The 21,766-nt window shown below is 28.7% G+C and overlaps 2 protein-coding genes across 4 annotated transcripts; one reads left to right on the top strand and one right to left on the bottom strand.

The window, feature by feature from the left end:
* Positions 1 to 5,992: 5,992 nt before the first annotated feature.
* On the top strand, positions 5,993 to 21,283 carry LOC105194275 (gonadotropin-releasing hormone receptor). 3 transcript variants are annotated; one of them, XM_011159127.3, is made up of 6 exons: positions 5,993 to 6,677; positions 7,923 to 9,029; positions 18,699 to 18,882; positions 19,331 to 19,524; positions 19,622 to 19,749; positions 20,707 to 21,283. In XM_011159127.3, the coding sequence occupies exons 2-6, from the start codon at positions 8,424 to 8,426 to the stop codon at positions 20,825 to 20,827; spliced, it is 1,233 nt and encodes a 410-aa protein (XP_011157429.1). In that variant the 5' UTR covers positions 5,993 to 6,677; positions 7,923 to 8,423; the 3' UTR covers positions 20,828 to 21,283. The 3 variants fall into 3 exon arrangements, with proteins under 3 accessions (XP_011157429.1, XP_011157428.1, XP_011157427.1); XM_011159126.3 differs by having other exon boundaries at positions 5,993 to 7,019; XM_011159125.3 differs by having other exon boundaries at positions 5,993 to 7,141.
* LOC105194274 lies at positions 12,901 to 15,187 on the bottom strand. Its single transcript, XM_011159124.2, has 2 exons — positions 14,938 to 15,187; positions 12,901 to 13,801 (listed from the first exon to the last, which is right to left on the bottom strand). Exons 1-2 carry the CDS (start codon positions 15,079 to 15,081, stop codon positions 13,598 to 13,600), a joined length of 348 nt encoding a protein of 115 aa, XP_011157426.2. The 5' UTR covers positions 15,082 to 15,187; the 3' UTR covers positions 12,901 to 13,597.
* Positions 21,284 to 21,766: the final 483 nt, after the last annotated feature.

Genomic DNA, 21,766 nt, shown 5'->3' with positions numbered 1-21,766 from the left:
GACGACTTGCATTTTTCGGCAAATTTTGTAAAGTTATCTTTTTACAACCTAAAAAAATATCTTATATGCAGCATCTTGAGATATTTAGAAGTATCTTAAAGATATCTTTTAGAAATTTTTTAAAGTTATCCTCAACAAATCTTTTTAAACATTTTTCAGACAACTTCTAAACATCTTCTAGAAATATCTTGAAGATATCTTTAATTCAAGAGCTTTAATTTACTTGGATGTCTTTCGGAGACCGTACAGCGTCTCCAGATCGTTCCTAAGACGATTTTAAACATATAATCGAGCTATGAATACCAACCTAAATTCAAGTACATTCTTGTTTTGGAGTACTTTGTATTTTCTTTACTGTGATAATATTTGTCAAAGTGACAACACATATAATCGTTTTTTCGCGCGTTTTGTGAATTTCAGGAGGTCGGACTGCGCCGCGAATGAGAGCCGCGGAGAATCACACACGACGGTCGCAAGTCACACACGACGGTCGCAAGGCGGAAAAGCTTTGTGAAAATCCTGATTTATCGCTTTTTCTCGATCACTATCGGTATCACTATCGGTATCCTTGTGGGAGGTACAGACGCTGCATAATGACGTCGGCGAATAATAACGTCACTGTGGGATTCAGTTCACGTCCTCGAAGTTTTATGTATTGCGGTAACGGATGGAGAGGCAAAGCTTCAAAGCGGGTTTAAAAATCGAGTTACGCGACACATTCTTTTACATGCTCGGAAACAAAAATGGAAATAACACGCAAAACGATTATTACTGCGCCTTTCCAATAATACATCTAGTTATCAATTAAAGTAGTTGAGTTAAAATTAAATTAAATATGACATATTTTGCTTACAACATTTTACCACGATGGTTTTAATTGTTATGCATGAAATACATGAACCAAAATTAATGAAATATCAAATTAATTAAACGTCATTTCTGCGTTAAACTTGAAATTAACATAATAAAAATTATTGTACAACAATACGTAATTGCAAATGATACACTAAGAAAAAAATTTCTTGAAAAATTAAATTATTTAGTCCGACAAAACGTTAAATTAATTCAATAATTATTTAGGTGTACAAAAAAAGATACAGTTTATTCATGTCAATTAATTAAAATTTTTCAATGAAAAATTAATTAAACCAACTCAATATTTAGTTGAACGTATCAGATTAAATATTATTTAATAATTTTTTTGCAAAATACAACATACTCTGACAAATCAGTGATAATACCAAAATGCAAATATGAAATAAAATATTTACATTTTGCTGTATTAATTTCATGACTTTATCTTTTTTATCAAGTATATATAATATATTAATTTCTATATCTAGTTTTTTTTTTATTAACTAATTAGTCATATGTCTTTGTCACGAAGAAACAAGAATAAAAGTGAAAAAAAAAAGGTGATAAGCTTTGTAAAGAACTTAAAAAAATATAACTTTTTATAAGTTGTTAATTTTCTTGCAACATATACTAACATTTTCTTGTACCAATGCCTATTTTGTTTAAAAGAAGATTTAGCTTTTTTTACATATATAAGCATGTAATACACAAAGAAAATGTTAAATCATTATTGAGCAAAATTATATGGAAATTAACAAGCAAGTATATGTATTTATTTATATTATATATATTTACGTGAAAGATTATGGATAGAAAAGTGTAAGAATTTGTACGTGAATATGTTAATTTCTCTCTCTCTCTCTCTCTCTCTCTCTCTCTCTCTCTCTCTCTCTCTCTCTCTCTCAAAAAATTGCATTACTCAGAAAGGAATATATTTCATCAGTCGACATTGATAGATTTCAAGGAACTTCGAGGTATTATAAAAGTATTAATATGTAAAAAATTAAATTTATATTCATGTTGGCTTGTAGAGTTCATGAAATGTCATCGCATTATTAACACATACCTGTCCGAATGCACAGTTCCCTTGCATTTATTTTGTTTTACTATAAAAAACTGAAAATGCACGTGATATAAGCAAGTTCATAAATTTGAATTATTTTTTAATACTTTATTTATCAAAACTCAATTAAATACAATATAATTATAAGTTTATATATCAAATTGATCGAAATTATTTTTGAAGATTTAAATTAATTATATGAATTATATTATAGAATTATATTATCGCCTTATATCCAGAGTGGGTCAAAGAACAAAATGTTTGAAAAATTTAATTTTTTTATTATTAATCTACTAAACTTTTTAACATCAAAAAAATATATTTCTTATTTAATTTATTTTTTATAATATATTTCACAAATGAAATAAAATAAAACTTAAAACCAAAATTTTACAGATTTTCTCACCTATTCTATTCCATTTTCTCGAATTTTCTGAGCTGCTAGTTCTCATATTTTTCTTAAGGCAGCTATTTTAATGGTGCCACTATCATTCTGTACCTTATACCAGCTAAGGCCTGTTTTTAAAGCAACAAAGATCGCTTCAAAATACTGGGGATGTTATTTTTTAGCGTTAAGACGCGACGCGACGTTTACATTTCGTCGATATTTCTACGTTTGTGAAATTCAGACTGCTGATACTGGAATCAAAAGTCATATGTCACCCACGTCAGTGCAAACTGACATAGATATAGTGTAGGTTTGTACCGTTTCTTCGATGATATCGTATGGATAATCGTATGTTTGGTGAAGAACATTGTTCAGGTAATAAAGATTCTATTGCAAATATTTTGTGTATCAGTATAAAAGTCAGATCTTAAATGTAGAATATATAGCTTTGACCAAAAGAATTAGACACTGGCATTTTTTTTATTTGTCTAAAATTCTTTTTATTTATAGATTTTATCATATTTCCTTTTGATTAAAAATATTATATACACATAATAAAACTGACTTTAACAACTTCAAAAAATTTGTGCAAGTGGAAAATTTATACAAGAAATTCTAAAAATATTATGTATAAAAAAAATTAATTGGCTTAGGTATATATCTGCTCACAAAATATGGAATATGCGGGATATAAATTTGAGAATGAAAAAATGTTATTACATGCACAAATATTATATACATATTTGATATATCAAAATTTTAAATAAACAGTCAAGCGGTTTAATCTCATTAAATAAACATGAAGTAAGTTTTTGGAACATAATTAGTTAATCAAACTTAATGCATATGCAAATAAAGAAAAATAATAGTTAATAAAATCCAATTAAAAAGATTAAAAAAGTAAAATTAAATATTTTCTCGGATGAGTGAATAAAGAATAATAAACTAGTATGAATATTTCAAATTTACTAAGTTTTTTTCAGTACAAAATAATAATCTAGGAATGGAATAATCATGAAATAAAAATAATATTAAGAACAGCAAATAAAAACAGAATCGTGAAATTCATAAAAATGGTTAAAATTATTATCAATTTTATGTATTTTTTAATTTAATGACATTTAGTTAAAACATTAGAAATTTTATTTTGGATTTTGTTATATAATTTTATAAATGTAATCTAATCTAATTATTTAATAAAAAAGAATAAATAAACAATTCTAAATAAGTAACTAACGTAAGGTACCTATAATACTTTTACCAAAATCTAAAAGAACCGTAAATCTAACAAAAGAGCAAACTTAGAAAAATACATGAAATCAGAGTTTTGCGTAAATAAGATTGCATATTGGAACTAATCTCTATTGAGATCGACTGTTTATATAAATTAAATTGTTTTACAGAACACTCGCCGCAATCACAATGAGTTTCCTCTCACTAAGAATACCTACTATTAGCTGAATATCCGTTATTGTATTCCATAAGATTACTTGGGTACTCCAATTATACTAGAGACGGAAAAAGCTCATCCGCATTCCTCTACGTGCTGGTTATCCTATTATTGGAATATTAGTTCTACTAAATAAGCTGAAAAAAGTAAAATAGAGAATGTAAGTATAGTGTACTATTTTCCTACTACGTAAAAAATTTTTCATATATAATTATATATAAATAATTATATATTAAATGTCCATATATATATATATATATATAAATTATATTTTTACATATACGGAAAGCATGTGAAATAACTTGAGAAAAAACCTGTTTTTGCTTGTAAAGAAGAAAAATAGATGTTATTTCTTATAGCTTTTAAAACAAAAAATCCTATAATACCAGTTAAAATTATGTCACATAATAGAGTACATAAAAAATTATTTAAAACGTGACATGTCGCAAGACAAATCGTTAAACTACATGTATATATGGTACAGAATGTGATATATCACATTTTGACATTAAAAATATGGAATATTTTTAAAATACCATATTAAAAATTCCATATTTAATGATGAAAATATCGGATAGTGGAAAGTTTTCGCAATAGCTACAGGGTGAGAGAAGCTGATTCAAACATATTTATGCAAGAGTTTTTACTAAGTTTGTACCAAGTTTTTCAAATATGCGGAATATCATCTGGATATATAGTATGTAAAAAAATTATGTACAGGATAGATGTCATACATAATTTTATAATTTATATATGAATTATAAGAGATCTTATCTTATAATTCATGTTTACAAGAGATCACATGTATAAATGAATTATTATATTTATATATCAATATATAATTATATAATAGTTTATACATAATTTTATATAATTAAATATGATTATGTGTATGTATGTACGCATTACGTATATATATAAATTTGTAAGATGCTCATACACGGAAAGAACAACTTTGCTAAAGTAGCTAAAAATTTAGAAAGATGTAGATCTGTGAAAATAATTTTTTCAAACAATTGAAATAATTATATAGAAAATTGCTCAATAAAAAACTGATTGCTAAAATGTCAAAATTTTATGCAACATCATAATTAAGCATTCTTTTCATGTGAAAATACATATGCAATGTAGATATAAATTATGCCAATAAATTATGTAAATTAATATTAATTATTAATTTGACCTTCCAAAATGTAGGTCTATTGGACTCATTGTGATTTATAGCTCTTGAATTACAATTATTATTAAAATAAGTTTAGTCTTACAATTCTTTTTTATATTATTTACGTCATTTTGATTTCTTAAAATTAATTAGTGCTTTTTAGTTAAAATACATAAAATAGATCTTACCTACTCAATATTAGTAATTATGTTATAGATTTTAACGTCAGTATCGAAGGATTAATTCCTTTGTCGTTAATTGCACACAATAATTCTCATCGCGTGCAAACAGAATTAATGAAATAAAATTGTCCTTAAAACACATGAAACAAATGATTTTACTAAAGTATTTAAAAATTTATAAAATAATTTTTCATTGAACTATTAAAATAATTATAGAATGCTCAAGCATGATCAGAATACTACAAAAGATTTTAATATTTTAGCAACCAGCTTAATCGTCTTATTTATTTTGACAGTCTAACAAAAAAATATTTTTAGATCTGTATCTAGCTAAATTTATTAATATCATAAATAAAACCGTTCCTTTGATGCAGCTGCTAATATTCTACGCGTTTAAATCGAAATCGCTTCAGGTAAGAAATCAAATTTTGAATGTGCTATACTCTCAAGATAGTAATAAAATAAAAAATTTCTGTAAAGATAAAGTATTAACATTCCTTCCTTCTGAATTATATAAATCTTTTAGCACTGTCGAAACTTTTGTGAACAAAATCGGCATGATCTAACACATATATCTAACGCATATAATAGCCCAAGCTCGAAATGCATATTTAACCTACGATTCATCAGAATAAGAAGTTACTAAGTTTAAACGTGGATGAAAAATGAATATTTCTCTGAATATTAACCTTTCTCGTCTAATGTTTGTTTTAAATTTCTTTCTTCAACTGTAATGTCTTGTAAGTGTAAATGTAATTAATGCGCTCAACGTTGAAAGCTTGAAAAGTATATCGAAAATAAGGGAAAAAATAAATCCTAATAAAATTTCTCAAGTCTAACTGTTTGTTCAACAATTATTTTCTTCTTTTCAGATGATTATACAATCCCGGAAGACACTTCAATCAGTTTACTAATTCGATTATTACATTGAAATCCAGTGATTCGATCGCCTCTTTCTAAGAATTTAAAACGTATACACGTGGACTTCCAAGGTAACGTACAGCGTTGAAACGAGAAACTACATCGATCAAAGGTTCACCGTGCTCGAGAAAAAAAACTGTATTAACACATTTATACTCAGAAAACTCAGAAGAGTGAGGAAATAACTGTGCACGATTACCTCATTTTACAATAACGTCCTAAAATAGTGTACATCTTCCTCGTCGAAAAAATAAGGACAGCTGTTACATATGTCTAATGCTGAAATCGTGTTATCAAATAACGTAAACGTTAAGAAAACATTCCCTTTTTTCCCACTTACCTGTAAATCTTCCCACGCTCTTTTTATATCGTGTTAGCTGTTTGCAATGATATCATTAATTCAAATCAACAAATCCACGTGGATGAATCCACGCTAGGATGAATTCGTTAATAAGTGTCCAATTTAGATTGCAAATGATGAAGTCGAACGCCAAATGAAATGCGTGACAGACGCGGATGAAAAGATCAAGGTGACGAGGGAAGATTGCCGCGGTGAAGCGAGCGAGGTAGCTACTAGAGCGTCACACTAATTTTCCATCGATCAGTCGAGTTTACGCAGTGCGAATGAGTTGTTAGTACGTTTGCGTGCGCATAAGGTAACGTGTAATTCCGCAGAAACTCTCGGGGCACAGCCGTCACCGTCGTGTTGCACTATTTTTGCAAAGTACACGAGTCATCTCTTTCACTTAGCGCGACGCAAGTGCATATTAAACTCTTAAAAGTGCTAAATAATTAAAGGAATTGAAAAATAGAATGAGAAAAAGTGTATCATTTTTAAAAACATTGTTATGTACACGCGCGATTTAAATAATTTTTTAAAAACGATTTTTCTTACGGTGTAAAGATAAAATAGAATCTTTTAGAAGACGATTAACTTTAAGATAAACGGTTGATGCCAATAAATCATGTTCAAGTACATCTTTTAAAAAATCGACAAGGTGCAAATAATGAATAATGCTTTATCAACGAAATTTATAGTGTCTAGAGAGAAAAAATTTATTACGTGGTTCATGCACAATAAAGTTATGCTACGCGACGCAAATTTCATCAAGAAAAATCTGTGAGTCTCTCGACAAAATTATTCTTAATAATACACGAAAGGAACAATTTTGCTGAAGAATAAATCTGAAAATAATTACGTTGAATTATTAAAAAATTTACATTTTACATTTAAGCTGGTTGCTAGTCGAAACTTTTTGCAGCAGTATGATCATGCTTGAATGTCTTACATAAGAATTTTGATAGTCAAACACAAATTTATTTTCTGATCTGTTTTTAGATTTTTTGATACGATAGTAAAATGATTTTTTCCATAAATATCTTGTTAATGATCATAACAACTGCAGTTATTTAAATATTCAGACTCTACATTAAATATTCTGACAATATTTGCAAAAGTAAAGTTACATAATTTAAAAACTACGTCGTTAATTGTTTTACATTTTTGTTTTTTAAAAGAAAAAATTGATACGCATTTAAATAAAGAGAGATATAAAATATATAAGCAAAAACAAGTTATTTTCCAATGGAATTTTTTGAATATTCCATGATATTGTATCTATAAGAAAAATATTGCGGTCAATTAATGGACAAATTGTTTAGATTTAGATTTCTTACAAACGATACACAATTGATATGCAAGACTATTCAAGGACTGGTTTTTCTTTCGTAATCAATTCACGTTCTTGTAAAAAAAAACTTATGCATAATCTAAGATTAAAATACTGGATTAATATCTATTAATGACTATAGAGATCGTTGATAAAAAAGACTTGTAATTTTGTCAGAAAATAATCGGAATTAAAACTCTCGAGTTAATCAATTTTCATTGTGACTGACAGGTCGAATATCCCGAAACTCAGAGTATCTGAACGTCAAATATAATAACAAGCCATCTAAGTACGAAATCCTTCACATCTTTAGCATGGACATTTGAGTTTAGTTATGCAGCGTTTGTTATGCAACTCTTCTGGAATATCCCTCAGGCATCTTCCTCTAATTGTTTGAGTTGTTGAGTCTCCATTAGACCAAGCAGCAGCTACCCACCGCGCGAGACAGTAATTTCTCATCTTTCCTCTCCCCATCTTCTGAATAATAAAGCGATCAATCGCACAAAAATAAGAATCGAGCGAATGGAGAGTAAAAAAAAAGGAAGGCGAGAACCGGTGAGACTCTTGAGACTCCTGAGCCCCTTCCCACTTTGAGTACCCCCACATGCATATCTCACCTCTTAAAATAATGCGATTCTGGAGAACAGAGGAGTTTGACCGTAGACATCGAATCTTTGATGAACCGGAAACATTGCCCAGATAAACGCCCATGCGCGGCACACGCCGAGAACCATGAAGCCATCGACGATCAGCAGCAGCAACAGCACCGACTCGTTGAGCGTCACCAATCTTTCGCTTCCTTTTTTGATTCCCTGCGAGAATCTTACCGGCTTCATCGACCGCGATGTGTTCGCTGAACGATCAACCGGATATGAGTGGAATACCAACCTCACGTGTCTGGAACATGCGCCTCAGCTGACCAGGGCGATATATCTCAGAGTCATCGTATTGACAGTTATGTCGGTTCTAAGCCTAGTCGGCAACTTGGCAACAATATACTCAATTACGAAAAACCGTCGCAAACGAATTGGCTGCTCGACGGTCTACACCCTGATCCTGCACCTGTCGGTGGCCGATCTGCTGGTCACTGTCTTCTGCCTCACCGGCGAGGCGATCTGGAGTTACAACGTTGCGTGGTTGTGGGGCAATGCCGCGTGCAAATGCTTCAAGTTCCTACAATTATTTAGCCTATATCTTAGTACTTTTGTGCTTGTGCTGATCGGCGTCGACCGATTTATCGCGGTGCGATATCCCATGAAGGGCCTCAATTCGTCTAAGAAGTGCTCGCGATACGTCGCTTTCACTTGGCTGCTGGCTCTTGTGCTTGCCACTCCACAGGTAAGATTTTGTTTTACTTACAGACATATGTACATAGAAGGGTTTCCAAAATTTACGAATCAAAGTACTAAAGCAAAAAAGTTCCCGAAAAATTAAGTGAATTAATTATTCGTAAATTTTTATTTTAAGTGTTAATTTATTAGGCTTGAAGCTAATCAATCAAAGATTACGTTTAGACGATCATCTGTCATATGTCAGGTCACCAATACTCTACATTCACCATTCGTAAACATGCAGTTATCTAGTTTGTAATTGCTTTAAATTCTTATAGTTCAAAAAATCTACTATTTATTTAAAATAAAAACAAATAACTATTTAACCTACCAGTTTACTTTATTGATATATTAATTTGATATTGATATTTATTAATATTTTGATTCGTGAGTTTTAAAACACTTTGTGTATCCCACCTTTTCTTCAAAAGTAACACAATCAAAGAATTTGATTTTTGAAGTATTATCATAAATAAATTAAGCAAACATTATTCTGTAAATAATTTTTATAGTTACTAACTTTCTGAGTAAAAAAGATAACTTTTTTTGTTTTTCAAAAAACTTAATTTGTTTAGTTATGTCATTTGTGAAGCAAGACAATATCATTCTCTCATTAAATTTTATAAGTTGCATTCGTTGCATTTTATATATCATAGTAAAAGCATTTTAATGATATACATCATGCACGCAAATTGTTACGTATTCATAATTTATATATTCTTTTGAAAAGATTAAAATTATACTTTCATATCTTGAATTTTTATTTTATTAGATACATGCATGTATATTCTTCAGTTACCTCTAAAATTTTTTATCATAAGATGTCACACAAACTCTTAGACTATTTCGCGCACAGTGCATTACAAATAACATTGTCGTAACATAAAATAATTACATTAGACTTTCATAAGCTTTACAATACTTTCTGATCTATTCTTTTATATTTTTTGAAATCCAAGAAATATATTAAATTTCATATTATTCCGTCATTAATTTTTACACAAACCTTATTACAGAAACACTGTCCAGAAAAAAATAATGTAAAATACGCAGTTCAAAACTTAATTTATGAAGCTAATTTATGAAAAATTATACTATTATATATCCAAAGTATGCATGCTTACAAAGTATAATATAAATATAAAGTATAATGTGTATACTTGTCTTGATGTATATATTCTTTATCTCAGATCTTACATATAAACTAAAGATTTATTTTTTCATTTTTTTAATTATTACATCGTTAATCTGTTATTTCAACATGTTATAAAAACGTTTTCAAGAAGATGCAATTAATCATTAAAATGTCATATGTGTTGATTTTCTCGAAGATCAACTTTTTGCCTGACAGTAATTTACAACAGAAAATTATATTGCCGACTCGAATGAATAGTTCTCGCTAGAATATTAAATAGCAGTTATTTAATTCCGGGTCATCAAAGCAGTTAATTACTAGGAAAATGTGCATTCACCAATCAATCAGTTTTGCATAAAAACTGAAAATATTAATTTAAAAATTTTCCATCAAGCGCCTGTGTTATTTAACTCTTTACATAATTTGAAACAAGAACAAAAAGTTAAGGTTTAATGGCATTAGTAGTAGTGATTTAATCTAAAGTGATTATACGATTTCGCGGTTAAAGATTCCAGAATAAATATCAGAGATAATAAAAGCTAGAAATTAGTAACAAACAAGTTTTTGTTTTGAGTTATTACTCAAAGAACAAAGAATTAAGTATATATTATTTATTATTTTTAGACAAAAAAATTTACAGGAGATAAAAAAAATAAAGAAAAAATTTAATCTAATATAATCTAAGTTAATCCAATATAATAACATATTTTGATCAATCCTTAATTCAAAAATAAAAATTCTTTTTATATTTTTTATATACCCAAAATATAAATTTATAAATTTCTTGTCAAATCTATTTCAACTGAAAGAAGGATCAATGTAATTTTTCAAGCAGGCTTATGTTCATTACCATATATCGCAAACGGAAGATATTTTCATAATAATGTCGTATAAAAACTAATTAAGCAAATGTCTATTGTTTTTGTTATTAATATTATAATTGCGGTATAATTGTACCAATAAAAAACTCTATCAAAATGCGACGATTTACTTTTTTACGATTAATAACTGCAATGTCATTTATTAATATCACGCAATATTGTAATCAATTATTAAAACAAACGTAGCTTATTTTAACCGATAAGTGAGGCTTAAGTTTTCGTTGAAAAATTTCTTAGTTGTAATTGCATTAAAAGTTACAAACTGCGCTAACGTGTAAAACGCTACGTAATATATGTAAATGTTCATTATAAGTTTTACGGAACGGAAATAACAGGAGAATTTTCCAAGGAGAGCAATAACAAATCAGAGATATTCTGATTTACATCCAGCTTCCGGGAAGCAAACGCAAATTGCGCATTAATTATGATAAATAAGAAAACAATTTGATTTATATAATGCACCCCTGATCGTAACTCCTTGGAAAAATAAAAAAAATACCGCAAGAACATAACACAACACATATAATATATATCCTATCTCGTTTGCATCATATGCATCATTAGTATGCAGAGCACAGTCTTGTAAGCCCCACAAAGTGCATGTACGTGATGCTCCAGATAAAGAATTAATATTTTGCAAAAAATAAGTCGTTGCTGGAGAAAACGTTTCATAAACGTATTTTGTGAAGTTATTTCATCTTTAATCAGCACTTTGTAACTCCGCAACATGTGTTCATGGAAACCTTTCAGCCTGCGCATGAGATATTGACGTTCTTTCTAGAAGTTCATAGAAAGTATAATACATACGAAGAATGCATTTCCTACTTATTGACAGCTGGCAATTAAATGACACAGCATTCTTAAGGGACGAAAATTCTTAAGAGTATTCTAGTTTACAGTACAAAAAGTGGCCTACTTTTGGGAATTCTTTCAAAGAAAATGTTACACATATTCTTTTATGCTTTTATACGTCTACTTGTACAGATTTAGTATCAAACTTTTATATTGTTAAATAAACTACAATAAAAAATTAGGATAAATAAAAATTATTACTAATTATTAAATCGGTTGTAAAGAACAAATCGATTTTTTAACAAAATTTAACAAATTTAACATATATAAACAAATAATTAATTTGTAATGTTATCCATATGATAAACAGATATGTATTTTACATATATGCAAAAGTTGAAGTCGGTAGTATCAGTATAGTTTTTGAGAAATTGTGTGTCGATTAAAAAAATATATAAAAAAATTTTTTTTAATTTAAATAACGTAAAAATTAATAAATTTATAAAGCAATACAAATTAGATAATAATAAATATTTGTTAACTATGTACAAGTAATTGTTTATAGAAAAATATGTGCAATCGTTCATTTAAAAAAATGTCCATAAATAAGAAAACTTTTTGAGCTCTAGGCTAAAATACCTTTTAATAATTTGATATTGCATCTATTTATACATTTTTAATGTAATAATTGCAGTACAGCAAGTTAAGTTACAAAATTTTTTATTTTTATTTTAATATATTTTATGTAACAAAGATGCAGCAGGAAAAACACAAGTACACAGAAAAATTTTTTACTTAGCAATCATTGCCAATTACATTACACAGCATTCGCAAGAATCCCTGATTACCTAATATAAATATGAATATACTTTCAAACTGATTTTAAAACAATAATATAATACAATAAATTTTGTATAAAACATACATTAAATCATAAAGTCATTTTGTAATTTCTCTTTTTATATATTTTATGTAGCAATAAAAAGATACAGCAGTTAAAAATGCAAATATAACATTTATCTATACAAATAAAATACCATTTTTTTTAAATGTATATATTCATCTGTATCTAAAACAATTAGTACGCATGGAAAGACTTGCAGAAAAGATTCAAATGGGAATAGAAACAAACATTCGCGAAACATATATTTCTCAAAACGATTCAAGTTTGTTGTCTATAAAAATAAAATCGTGTTACAAAATTTGGGAATTCCAAGGGACGATACCACTAATATTTCCACTCTATAAATTTACATTAGTGAAATCTTATCGATTTTCAATGCTATATTTATAACTGTGATTATCAGTGACTATTTACTTTCAGTGATTTCGATTAAGAGAGGCGGTATTCTCTTGAAATCGAAATTAGTGTACTATCATTGTGAGAAATCAATACATGTATCGCTGATATAATTATAAGTATAGCACTGAAATCAAATCTATTCATTTGAATGAATAATACACCGATTTAGAGAGCACGATTAACATGATAATGGTATGCTGCGATTCCATTGTTCGGAAGGTATGTTTGAGCGATTGATTCCCTCAATGCTGCCAATCACTTCTAACGTAGTTCGGTTCAATCCAGTCGACCTGTCAGTCAATTTGTTAGCGTTCAGAATAGGTTCGATTCTAGGCCCCGTCGTCCCGTCGTGTACACGGTCCAAAGCCACCGCATCTTCCCTTTCTTCTTCTTCTGCAAGACCTTGACCCGCATCCTCGAGACCTTTGTTGCGCGCCTCTGCTATTGCACCTGCAGGTGACCCTTCAACTGCGCCTAGCACCTCTATTACGACGTGACCTGCCACCCCTCGATCGATGAACCTTCCGCTGGCAGTACAAATCCAGCAGGCCGATCTCCTGAACAGCCACCTCCTGCCGTGCAACTTCATTATCAGTCGGCAGGCTGTAGTGACCGTCTGTCTTCCTTAGGATGCCGCAAGTGACTCCGCGCTTTAAAACATTCTGTATCTGCAATAACAAACGTCTTCAGAAACATGTATATAATTCTTTCCATATTTTTTATTATTTATTAAAAGACAGTCTTGCATAAATGACTTTTGCAACATTGCACAGGAATTTTTTACGAATTAATTAATTTAGAGTTCAAACTTAGAAAAAAATTTTTTAAACTCTACACTTTGTTTGCTGTCAACATATATTATATATATAATATATTATATTCGTATATCAAATAAAAATTCTGATTGTGTGTGTGTGCGTGCGTGCGTGTACGTGTGCGTGTGCGTGTGCGTGTGCGTGTGTGATACTTACTAAAAAATATATAAAACAAAGAAAAGAAAGAAGAGAGAAAATAATAAAAAGCACTTTACAGCTAGACAATTCATTCATTAATGAACGCCTTGTCTTCTTGTTCTATTTATATACAATTAAAAATCATAAATAATGTTAGACGATTTAAATAATGACAAAACACAGATTCATAAACTGTAAGATAGTAATCATGAATGACTGCAGGAATGTTGCATAGCTAAGTCGTAATAGAGTAGTTGGCAAACTGGACTCAAAAAATACGCAATAAATTTTCTTCTTAATTAACAAACTAATAAATTACTGTAGAATTAAATTATCAAGAAAAACGTACACTTTCGTCGGAAAATTTCGTTGAGACACTCTTAGTTTAAATTATGCAGTACTAAATGAGTAACGCAGAAACAGGAATCGCGGCAAAAAAATTCCAAAACTTAATTCGTTGTCAGTCGATGTCACAATGAATAATGTGAATGATATGCGGAAAAAATTTATTCATTTTAATACACACTAGGAAAAATTATGCGCTGTATTGTTTACAACGTAATACACGCTGTACGGAATAGTTAAAAATTTTTTTTAATAATCAATTATACATGTAATCTGTATCACTATCTTAATTTTTGACTCGGATGATTTGTATTAATATTTAAGTTATCGAATAAACAGTTACATATTAAAAATAAAAAATAGATATAAATAAATAATATTCCTGATTGAGATTAAAGAATAGTTAATTTCGAATTTAAATAATTTTTAATTAATTATAATTTACTCATATATTACTTTATTTTATAACTAAAAAAGAGAGAACAAAAAATATTATTGATATAAACCTGACGTCGTGCCACAGTATACGGGATCTTGTAAACCGATGAAATGTAGTAAAGAATTTCTCGTGACGTAGATCCTTTGAGCTCGCGAAGATTTTTAATCGCAGAGATCACTAAACCAAATATCTTCGCGGTCAAATGCACCATGATGGTCACGATGAGATTCTGAATTGACAAAATTGACAAAATTCTTATACGCTTTTTTGCAACTTAATCAAAGAACTCTTAAATAATTCAGAATCGATTTGTATTACGTTCTGGACATTCAATATATATAAAGTAATTATACTGATAAGAGTTTTAATTGACACAAGTTATTATTGATGTCTCTTTTACACAAAAGAAACAAGTCTCCATTGTGTCTCTAATGAAGAAAATAAGAAAAACAGGATAGGTAACTAAGATCAGTACACGTATATTGTATCACAAGAAAAATAAATCGGATGATTCAGCAAAGCAACAGCTTGTTGCATGAGTTCAACAGCTATAAAAAAATTTGCTAGATGATCTAAGAAATTATATGTCTCAAAGCAATTATTAGTATAATCATTGAATAAATTTTTTATTACTATGAAAATTACTAATGTAATGAATATTCTTCATTACAGTAGCAAAAATATGTACTATCATATTTGATATGTTTTGTTAATAAATTTAATATGTTTGACTGATTTTCGCAGAAAATTGTCTTTTTGTTTTAACATTTGTTATGCTATTATTAATGTTTTCAGTTATCTATAAAAAATTATCTAAATAATTAGATGAAAAAATGGACATATATTTATCTAGATTATTGCAATATATATCTTTGTCATTATATGTATATAATCTTATATACATATATAATCTTTAAATAAAAGAAATAAATATGATCTTTGTTACCCATTCTGGTTTTCTTATCTTCCTCACTGTAAATATACACACTGAAAACATACGTTTCTTTCGTGTGAAAGAAACATCAATAATAGCTCTTTTAACGTGTCAATTAAATTTTTTATCAACATAATTAGTAGGTAATTATTTATATTGAATGTCTAGAATGCGATACAAATCGATTATATAAGATAATGTGAACGAGTATAAAGTATTATATTTAGCATTTCAACGTGGAAGTTACCGTTTATCCTAACAAAAAAATTTTTTTAAGTAATAACAACAGATTATAGAGATCAGAAAATAACGTAAACATTATCTCATAATTATAAGTTTAACCAAATAAAAACTTTTACAATTACAAACTTTGCCAGCCATTATACAAGTTATTCATATATTCTCTCTATATTTTTCAACTTTAAATTTTATTTGCCTATCGATCCAAATAAAAAAAAATTTTGTTATCAAATTGAATTATTTGAAGAATTCTTGCTTTTAAATAAATTAAAATTTATAAAATATGAATATATTGTTTTAAATATCCTGCATTATTTTGCTCAACAACAATATTTTCTTAAAATTATTTAGATAAAACAATACAATTATATCTTTACTTAGATAAATTTTCAATTATTTTTATCATATCTAAGATACATTTACATGTAATTTATTTTGTCTAGACAATTTTAAGTTATTTAAATACTGGCTATTATAATAAATACAATACTGGCTATTATAACAAATATGATTAGTAATTCTTAATTATATTCAACTTAAATATAGAACATTGACTGCTTGTTTATTAGATCTGCTGAATTAGTAATGTTTTTAATAACTTTTTTGTTTGTTTTTTTTTATACCTATAAAATAAGTAATGACAGAATTGTAGCGGGCACGATATAGACGTTGCAATTTGGTTGAGCCTGTTAGGCTAGACTTCGTCTCCTCGAGGAAAGAGACTGATTTTAAATAAAAGCTCACGATTTAATGAAGTGTCAGATGCATCGACCGAACGGTGAGTGCAATGTCTTGAATCTTCGAGATCGGTCCCTGTTTCCTCGTCAAGATTACCCGACGCGGTAGGATCGAAGAGAACGAAGCTCACGGAACTATCGCAGGCCAAGGAACAATGCTGTCGTCACGATAGAAGAAACCGCGGTCCGTGCCGCGGAGATTGATGACAAACGTATATCTCTTGACAAGCCGAGAGACAAACGGCCCGTTTAATTAATGCGCCGTTCTATGAGAATTCTTTTCGCGGCAGCGATAATCTTTATTCCATCTTCCGTTTTTCGGAATTTCCTGGCTTTACCGGGAAAAGGCCTTACACGGCGAATTTGGAATCAACTGATCCGTCAAATGCGGTCGCGCCTTCGGTGGTCTTCGGTTTAAAAGATCGAATCGATAAACAAACATATACAAATGAGCGTCGAAAATGATATTAGCGCTCTGTTCCTTTTATATGTATTTACCTTCGCACATTTTTTGAGCACAAAATAATACATACATTTGTTGTTAAAAAAAACATTTGTTAATATAACATAAATGAGTGGAGTAAGTTTTATATTTAAGTTTACGTTTGCATTTAACGTTTATATTGTTTTCATATAAAATTTATGAAAGGTACAGTTCCTTTGATTCAGAATAAATATTTAAATGAAATATAATAAATATTTAGATAAAATATGATAAATTTATAAATAACTTTATGCACAACACAGTGCGAGTCTCACTGAATGATGATTGCTGTTACAAATTTTGATTTTTACAAATTTGTTGTTACATTTTCGACTTTAATAATGGACTTTTGTTAATTCCACACAGCAATTTACAATATTAAATTTAACAAACATTTCGGCCATATATTAGACCATCTTCAGTGTTAAAATAGTAAAATTCAATGAAACATTCAATAAATTAACAATAATCACGGTTTTGGACCAAATAGACGTATAGTAGTTTTATGTATCGGTTTGATACACACACACAAGTATTTACATATTCATTCTGATGCCTTCAAATCCATGTGGGTACTTTTAAAATGCGCAGTCGTGTGGATACGTAGACCGATTAAAATTCCAACTTATTTGGTTATGCAAAAAAGACAATTTTTGTGGAAATATAGATCTGAAATAATTATGTTAAATCATTAAAAAATTTATATTGGACGTTTAAGCTGATTGCTAGACTGTCAAAACTTTTTGCATCAACATCATTATGCTTGAATCTCTCATATAATTATTTTCATAGTATAAAACATAAAGTTATTTTCTAATTTATATCTAGTTAAATTTTTAGATACTACAGTAAAATTGTTTTTTCCATATATGAAATAATGAATCTCATAAAAGATAGTTACAGATCCGGGCACCTAAAGAGTGTTGCAGGACAATAGACCGGAATGACACGTACAGGAAACAAAAATATAATAAAATTCTAACGTCGTATATAAAATACATAAATATATAATTATACATGTATATATATACTTAAATAAAAATGTATAAACATTTAGAATAAATCATTACAGTTGAATTTTTCGAATTATTTAGCTTTAAACTTGATAAGAATAATCAAACTGCGAACATGCATATTGCCCAGCAGCCCGTGTTTATTTTAATCTTTCATTTAAAGTAATATGAGAAGAAAACCTGTTAAACGAGTACTTTATAAATATCTTTTTGTAAGACACCTTACGTATTTTATTACCCAACTAATTTATTTGTGTCACATCTTTACGCACAAATCTTTGAACTTCCGCGAATTCTACAACATATTCCCTCTCGCATCTTATAGACTGTGCTTAATCAACATACACTGTCATTATTTCAGCCATTACTTAATATTAATGTCTTGCATATTTATGTATTTTCTCTTATTTATTTTCTCAGATTGCGGTATTTCATGTTGCGCAAGGTCCATTTATCGAGGAATTTACGCAATGCGTGACACACGGTGTTTACACCGAGCCCTGGCAGGAACAGCTCTACGGAGGTTTCAGCCTATTCTTCATGTTCATCCTGCCATTAGCAATATTAATCACCACATACGTATCCACGGTGCTCACTATCTCTCGTAAGTATTTTATTTATTTCACACAAAATTGTATGGAATTATGTGCGATTTAATCTTACTTTTCAATAATCTTGTAAAATCGTATACAGGAGGGAGGAATAGAACAAAAAAATGTTTGAATTAAAATATATGGTTTTAAGAAAACGTATTTTTTCATTAAAAAAAAGTTTCTTTTAGTACATATGTTATCGAATATATAAAATTATATATTATCAAAAAATTACTATAGAATTAATGAATCGCGCATATTCCATTGCAAGAACCATACTTTATTATTTTTTGAAAATATTACAAAACTCATATTGGGCACTCTAAATTTTATGAGCATTAAATCTGCACTAATATGAAAATAGTTTAACAGAATTGAAAAAGTGACTCGAAAATACCTAATTCAATTATGATCATTACAGTAGTGATTGTACATATCTAAGAAAATCTTTTATTCTAGGAGGTCAGAAAACTTTCAAAACAGAACAAATGAAGACATATAGAAATAGCGACTTAAATAGGAGAAAACTGATGAACCGGGCGAAAACGAAATCTCTACGCATCAGCATCGTCATAGTAGCAGCATTTCTGATCTGGTGGACACCGTATTACACGATGATGATAATTCTCTTGTTCATGAATCCGGATGATCGCGTTAGTATATAATTTTCTTATCTCAATAATACGGGTGAAAAAGCCAACATCGCTCATAAGCTAATGATAACGAAATAACAAATAAATGCCTTTTCAGCTCAGCGAGGAGCTACAGAGCGAAATATTTTTCTTCGGAATGAGCAACAGCTTGGTAAATCCCTTGATATATGGCGCGTTTCATCTTTGGCCAAAGAAACAACGGCAGAGGCATGGTTCTTCTCATAGGTGAATAGAATTTACGAGACCGATTCGATGTGTACCATATCTCGTGAAATCCCGTTCGCGTTTGCTCCAATGTGACTCGCAGCACGCGAGTTATGGTGAACCAGTTCAAGCGTTTACCTATGGGCTTTTGAGGCTGGAGCCTCTATAGCATTGAAGTGTCAGGAGCACTTTTTAGAAAAAAAAATGTTTTATCTTTTTCATTATTTATTTTTATGCCTAAATAAATTTTAGTAGTTTAATAAATATTAAAAACGCAACTTAATTATTTACTGTTTATTCACTGGGGGAGAGGAAAGGCGCTAAATTAGAACGGCCAAAGATTACAAGCCTTTGGGCACAAATGTTTTAAACACAATTTTGCATTTTACATACATGAACACTGCAAGATTGTGTCGCAACGCGATAAACTTTTTGCACGATTAAACGCCGAGTTCTGTAATTAAAAAAAAAACTTAACGTTCTAATCACAAAAAAATAGATTAAGTGATTCAACAAAGCTATAGCTTGCTACACGCGTTCAATATCTGTAATTAAGGAAATTTAAATTCAAAGAAGGAAATAATAATAAATATGAATCACTGAATGAATCGTTAGAACAACTTATTCTTTGCTGCAATAAAAATTACTAATGTAACACGTTTTCTCCTTATAAAAGTATCATTTTAACTAGTAGGTTTTGTTAAAAAATTTAATCCACATATTCAGTTAATTTTCGTAGAAAGTTACTTACCTATATTAACAAATTTGTAATTATAACAAATATGATTAGTTATAATTGCTAATTTTATGCAGCTATAGAACTTTCTTTTAAAAACTGGCTATCCGTTACGAATTTCTTGAATCAGTGAAGTTTTTAGTTGTTTTAACAAATTTCTTTTTCCATGATCGGAAAAATAAAACCGGTCTTGATATCTTGCATAAAACAATCCTAATTATCGATATTTTCGAAAATTACAGATCTGAGGGTTTGACAAATCAACAAAACAACTTGAAGAGACGCGAAACGAAAATGCCGCTCCTCTCTTATCAGGATAGTAGCAACAAAGTGATTGCGGACACACAGCAACGTCAAATGTAATAATTTTTTATCAGATATATATATTATATTTTACGTGAAAGCGACGCCGTGTAACAAGAAATAAAAGCGTAATATAAAAAGAAGAAATACTACGCAAAAGTAAAAGATAAGAAAGAAAGCATTGCTGCTTTCCTTTTCAAGTGTTGTTCTTATTGTTAGTTAAGGATTTTTGCAAACGAGAATTATTCTTTTTATTTATTTAAAGAAGAGAAATTCTTAAATATGTAAGTAAACTTGCTTATTCCACTATATATTAGAGAAATGTTAATAAAAATCTATAAAAATATTACGTTAATTTTGAAATTAAAGTATTAAAAATATTTGTACGCATTGATTTAAATCTAATTAAGGCGTGAAAACATCGTTGCGTTTCTCATTAATGCATATATTTTAAAATAAAAATTAAGAAAATATTTTAAATAATAATAATAAAATTTTTTAAATAATATAAAAAAATGGCATTTTTATTAACTTTATGTGTACAAATTTTATGTCACAAATAACAATATGCAAAATCACAAATATTTTATATGTGTTACGGATTATATTTTAAATTCATTTATAAAATATTGTGAATTTATACGCAAGCTATAAGAAAGAAGAAAATGAAATATTAGAATACATATATTAACATATATCGTGAAAAATATTTCTTAAAGGAATGAATTTTATAAAAATGCTAATGTAAAGATAAAAAAGATATGTACACTTAGAATCAAATTAATTATATATAATTGTACATTCTGATATAATATAATTAAAATTTTATATTTTATCTATAAGTTTTTTTACTTATAAAATATATTTTAGAATTTTACAGTTAATATTACTTCTTAACTAATTATATTTATTTTCTTAATACTACATCAATTTCTTAGCTCGATTTTTGTAATTAACAAAAATTTTATAATAATTCTTTTTTTGTCAATAAAAAGAGAC

The sequence above is a fragment of the Solenopsis invicta genome, chromosome 3 (assembly GCF_016802725.1).
Source record: "Solenopsis invicta isolate M01_SB chromosome 3, UNIL_Sinv_3.0, whole genome shotgun sequence".
NCBI lineage: Eukaryota > Metazoa > Arthropoda > Insecta > Hymenoptera > Formicidae > Solenopsis > Solenopsis invicta.
This window is presented reverse-complemented; position numbering and strand designations above follow the sequence as displayed.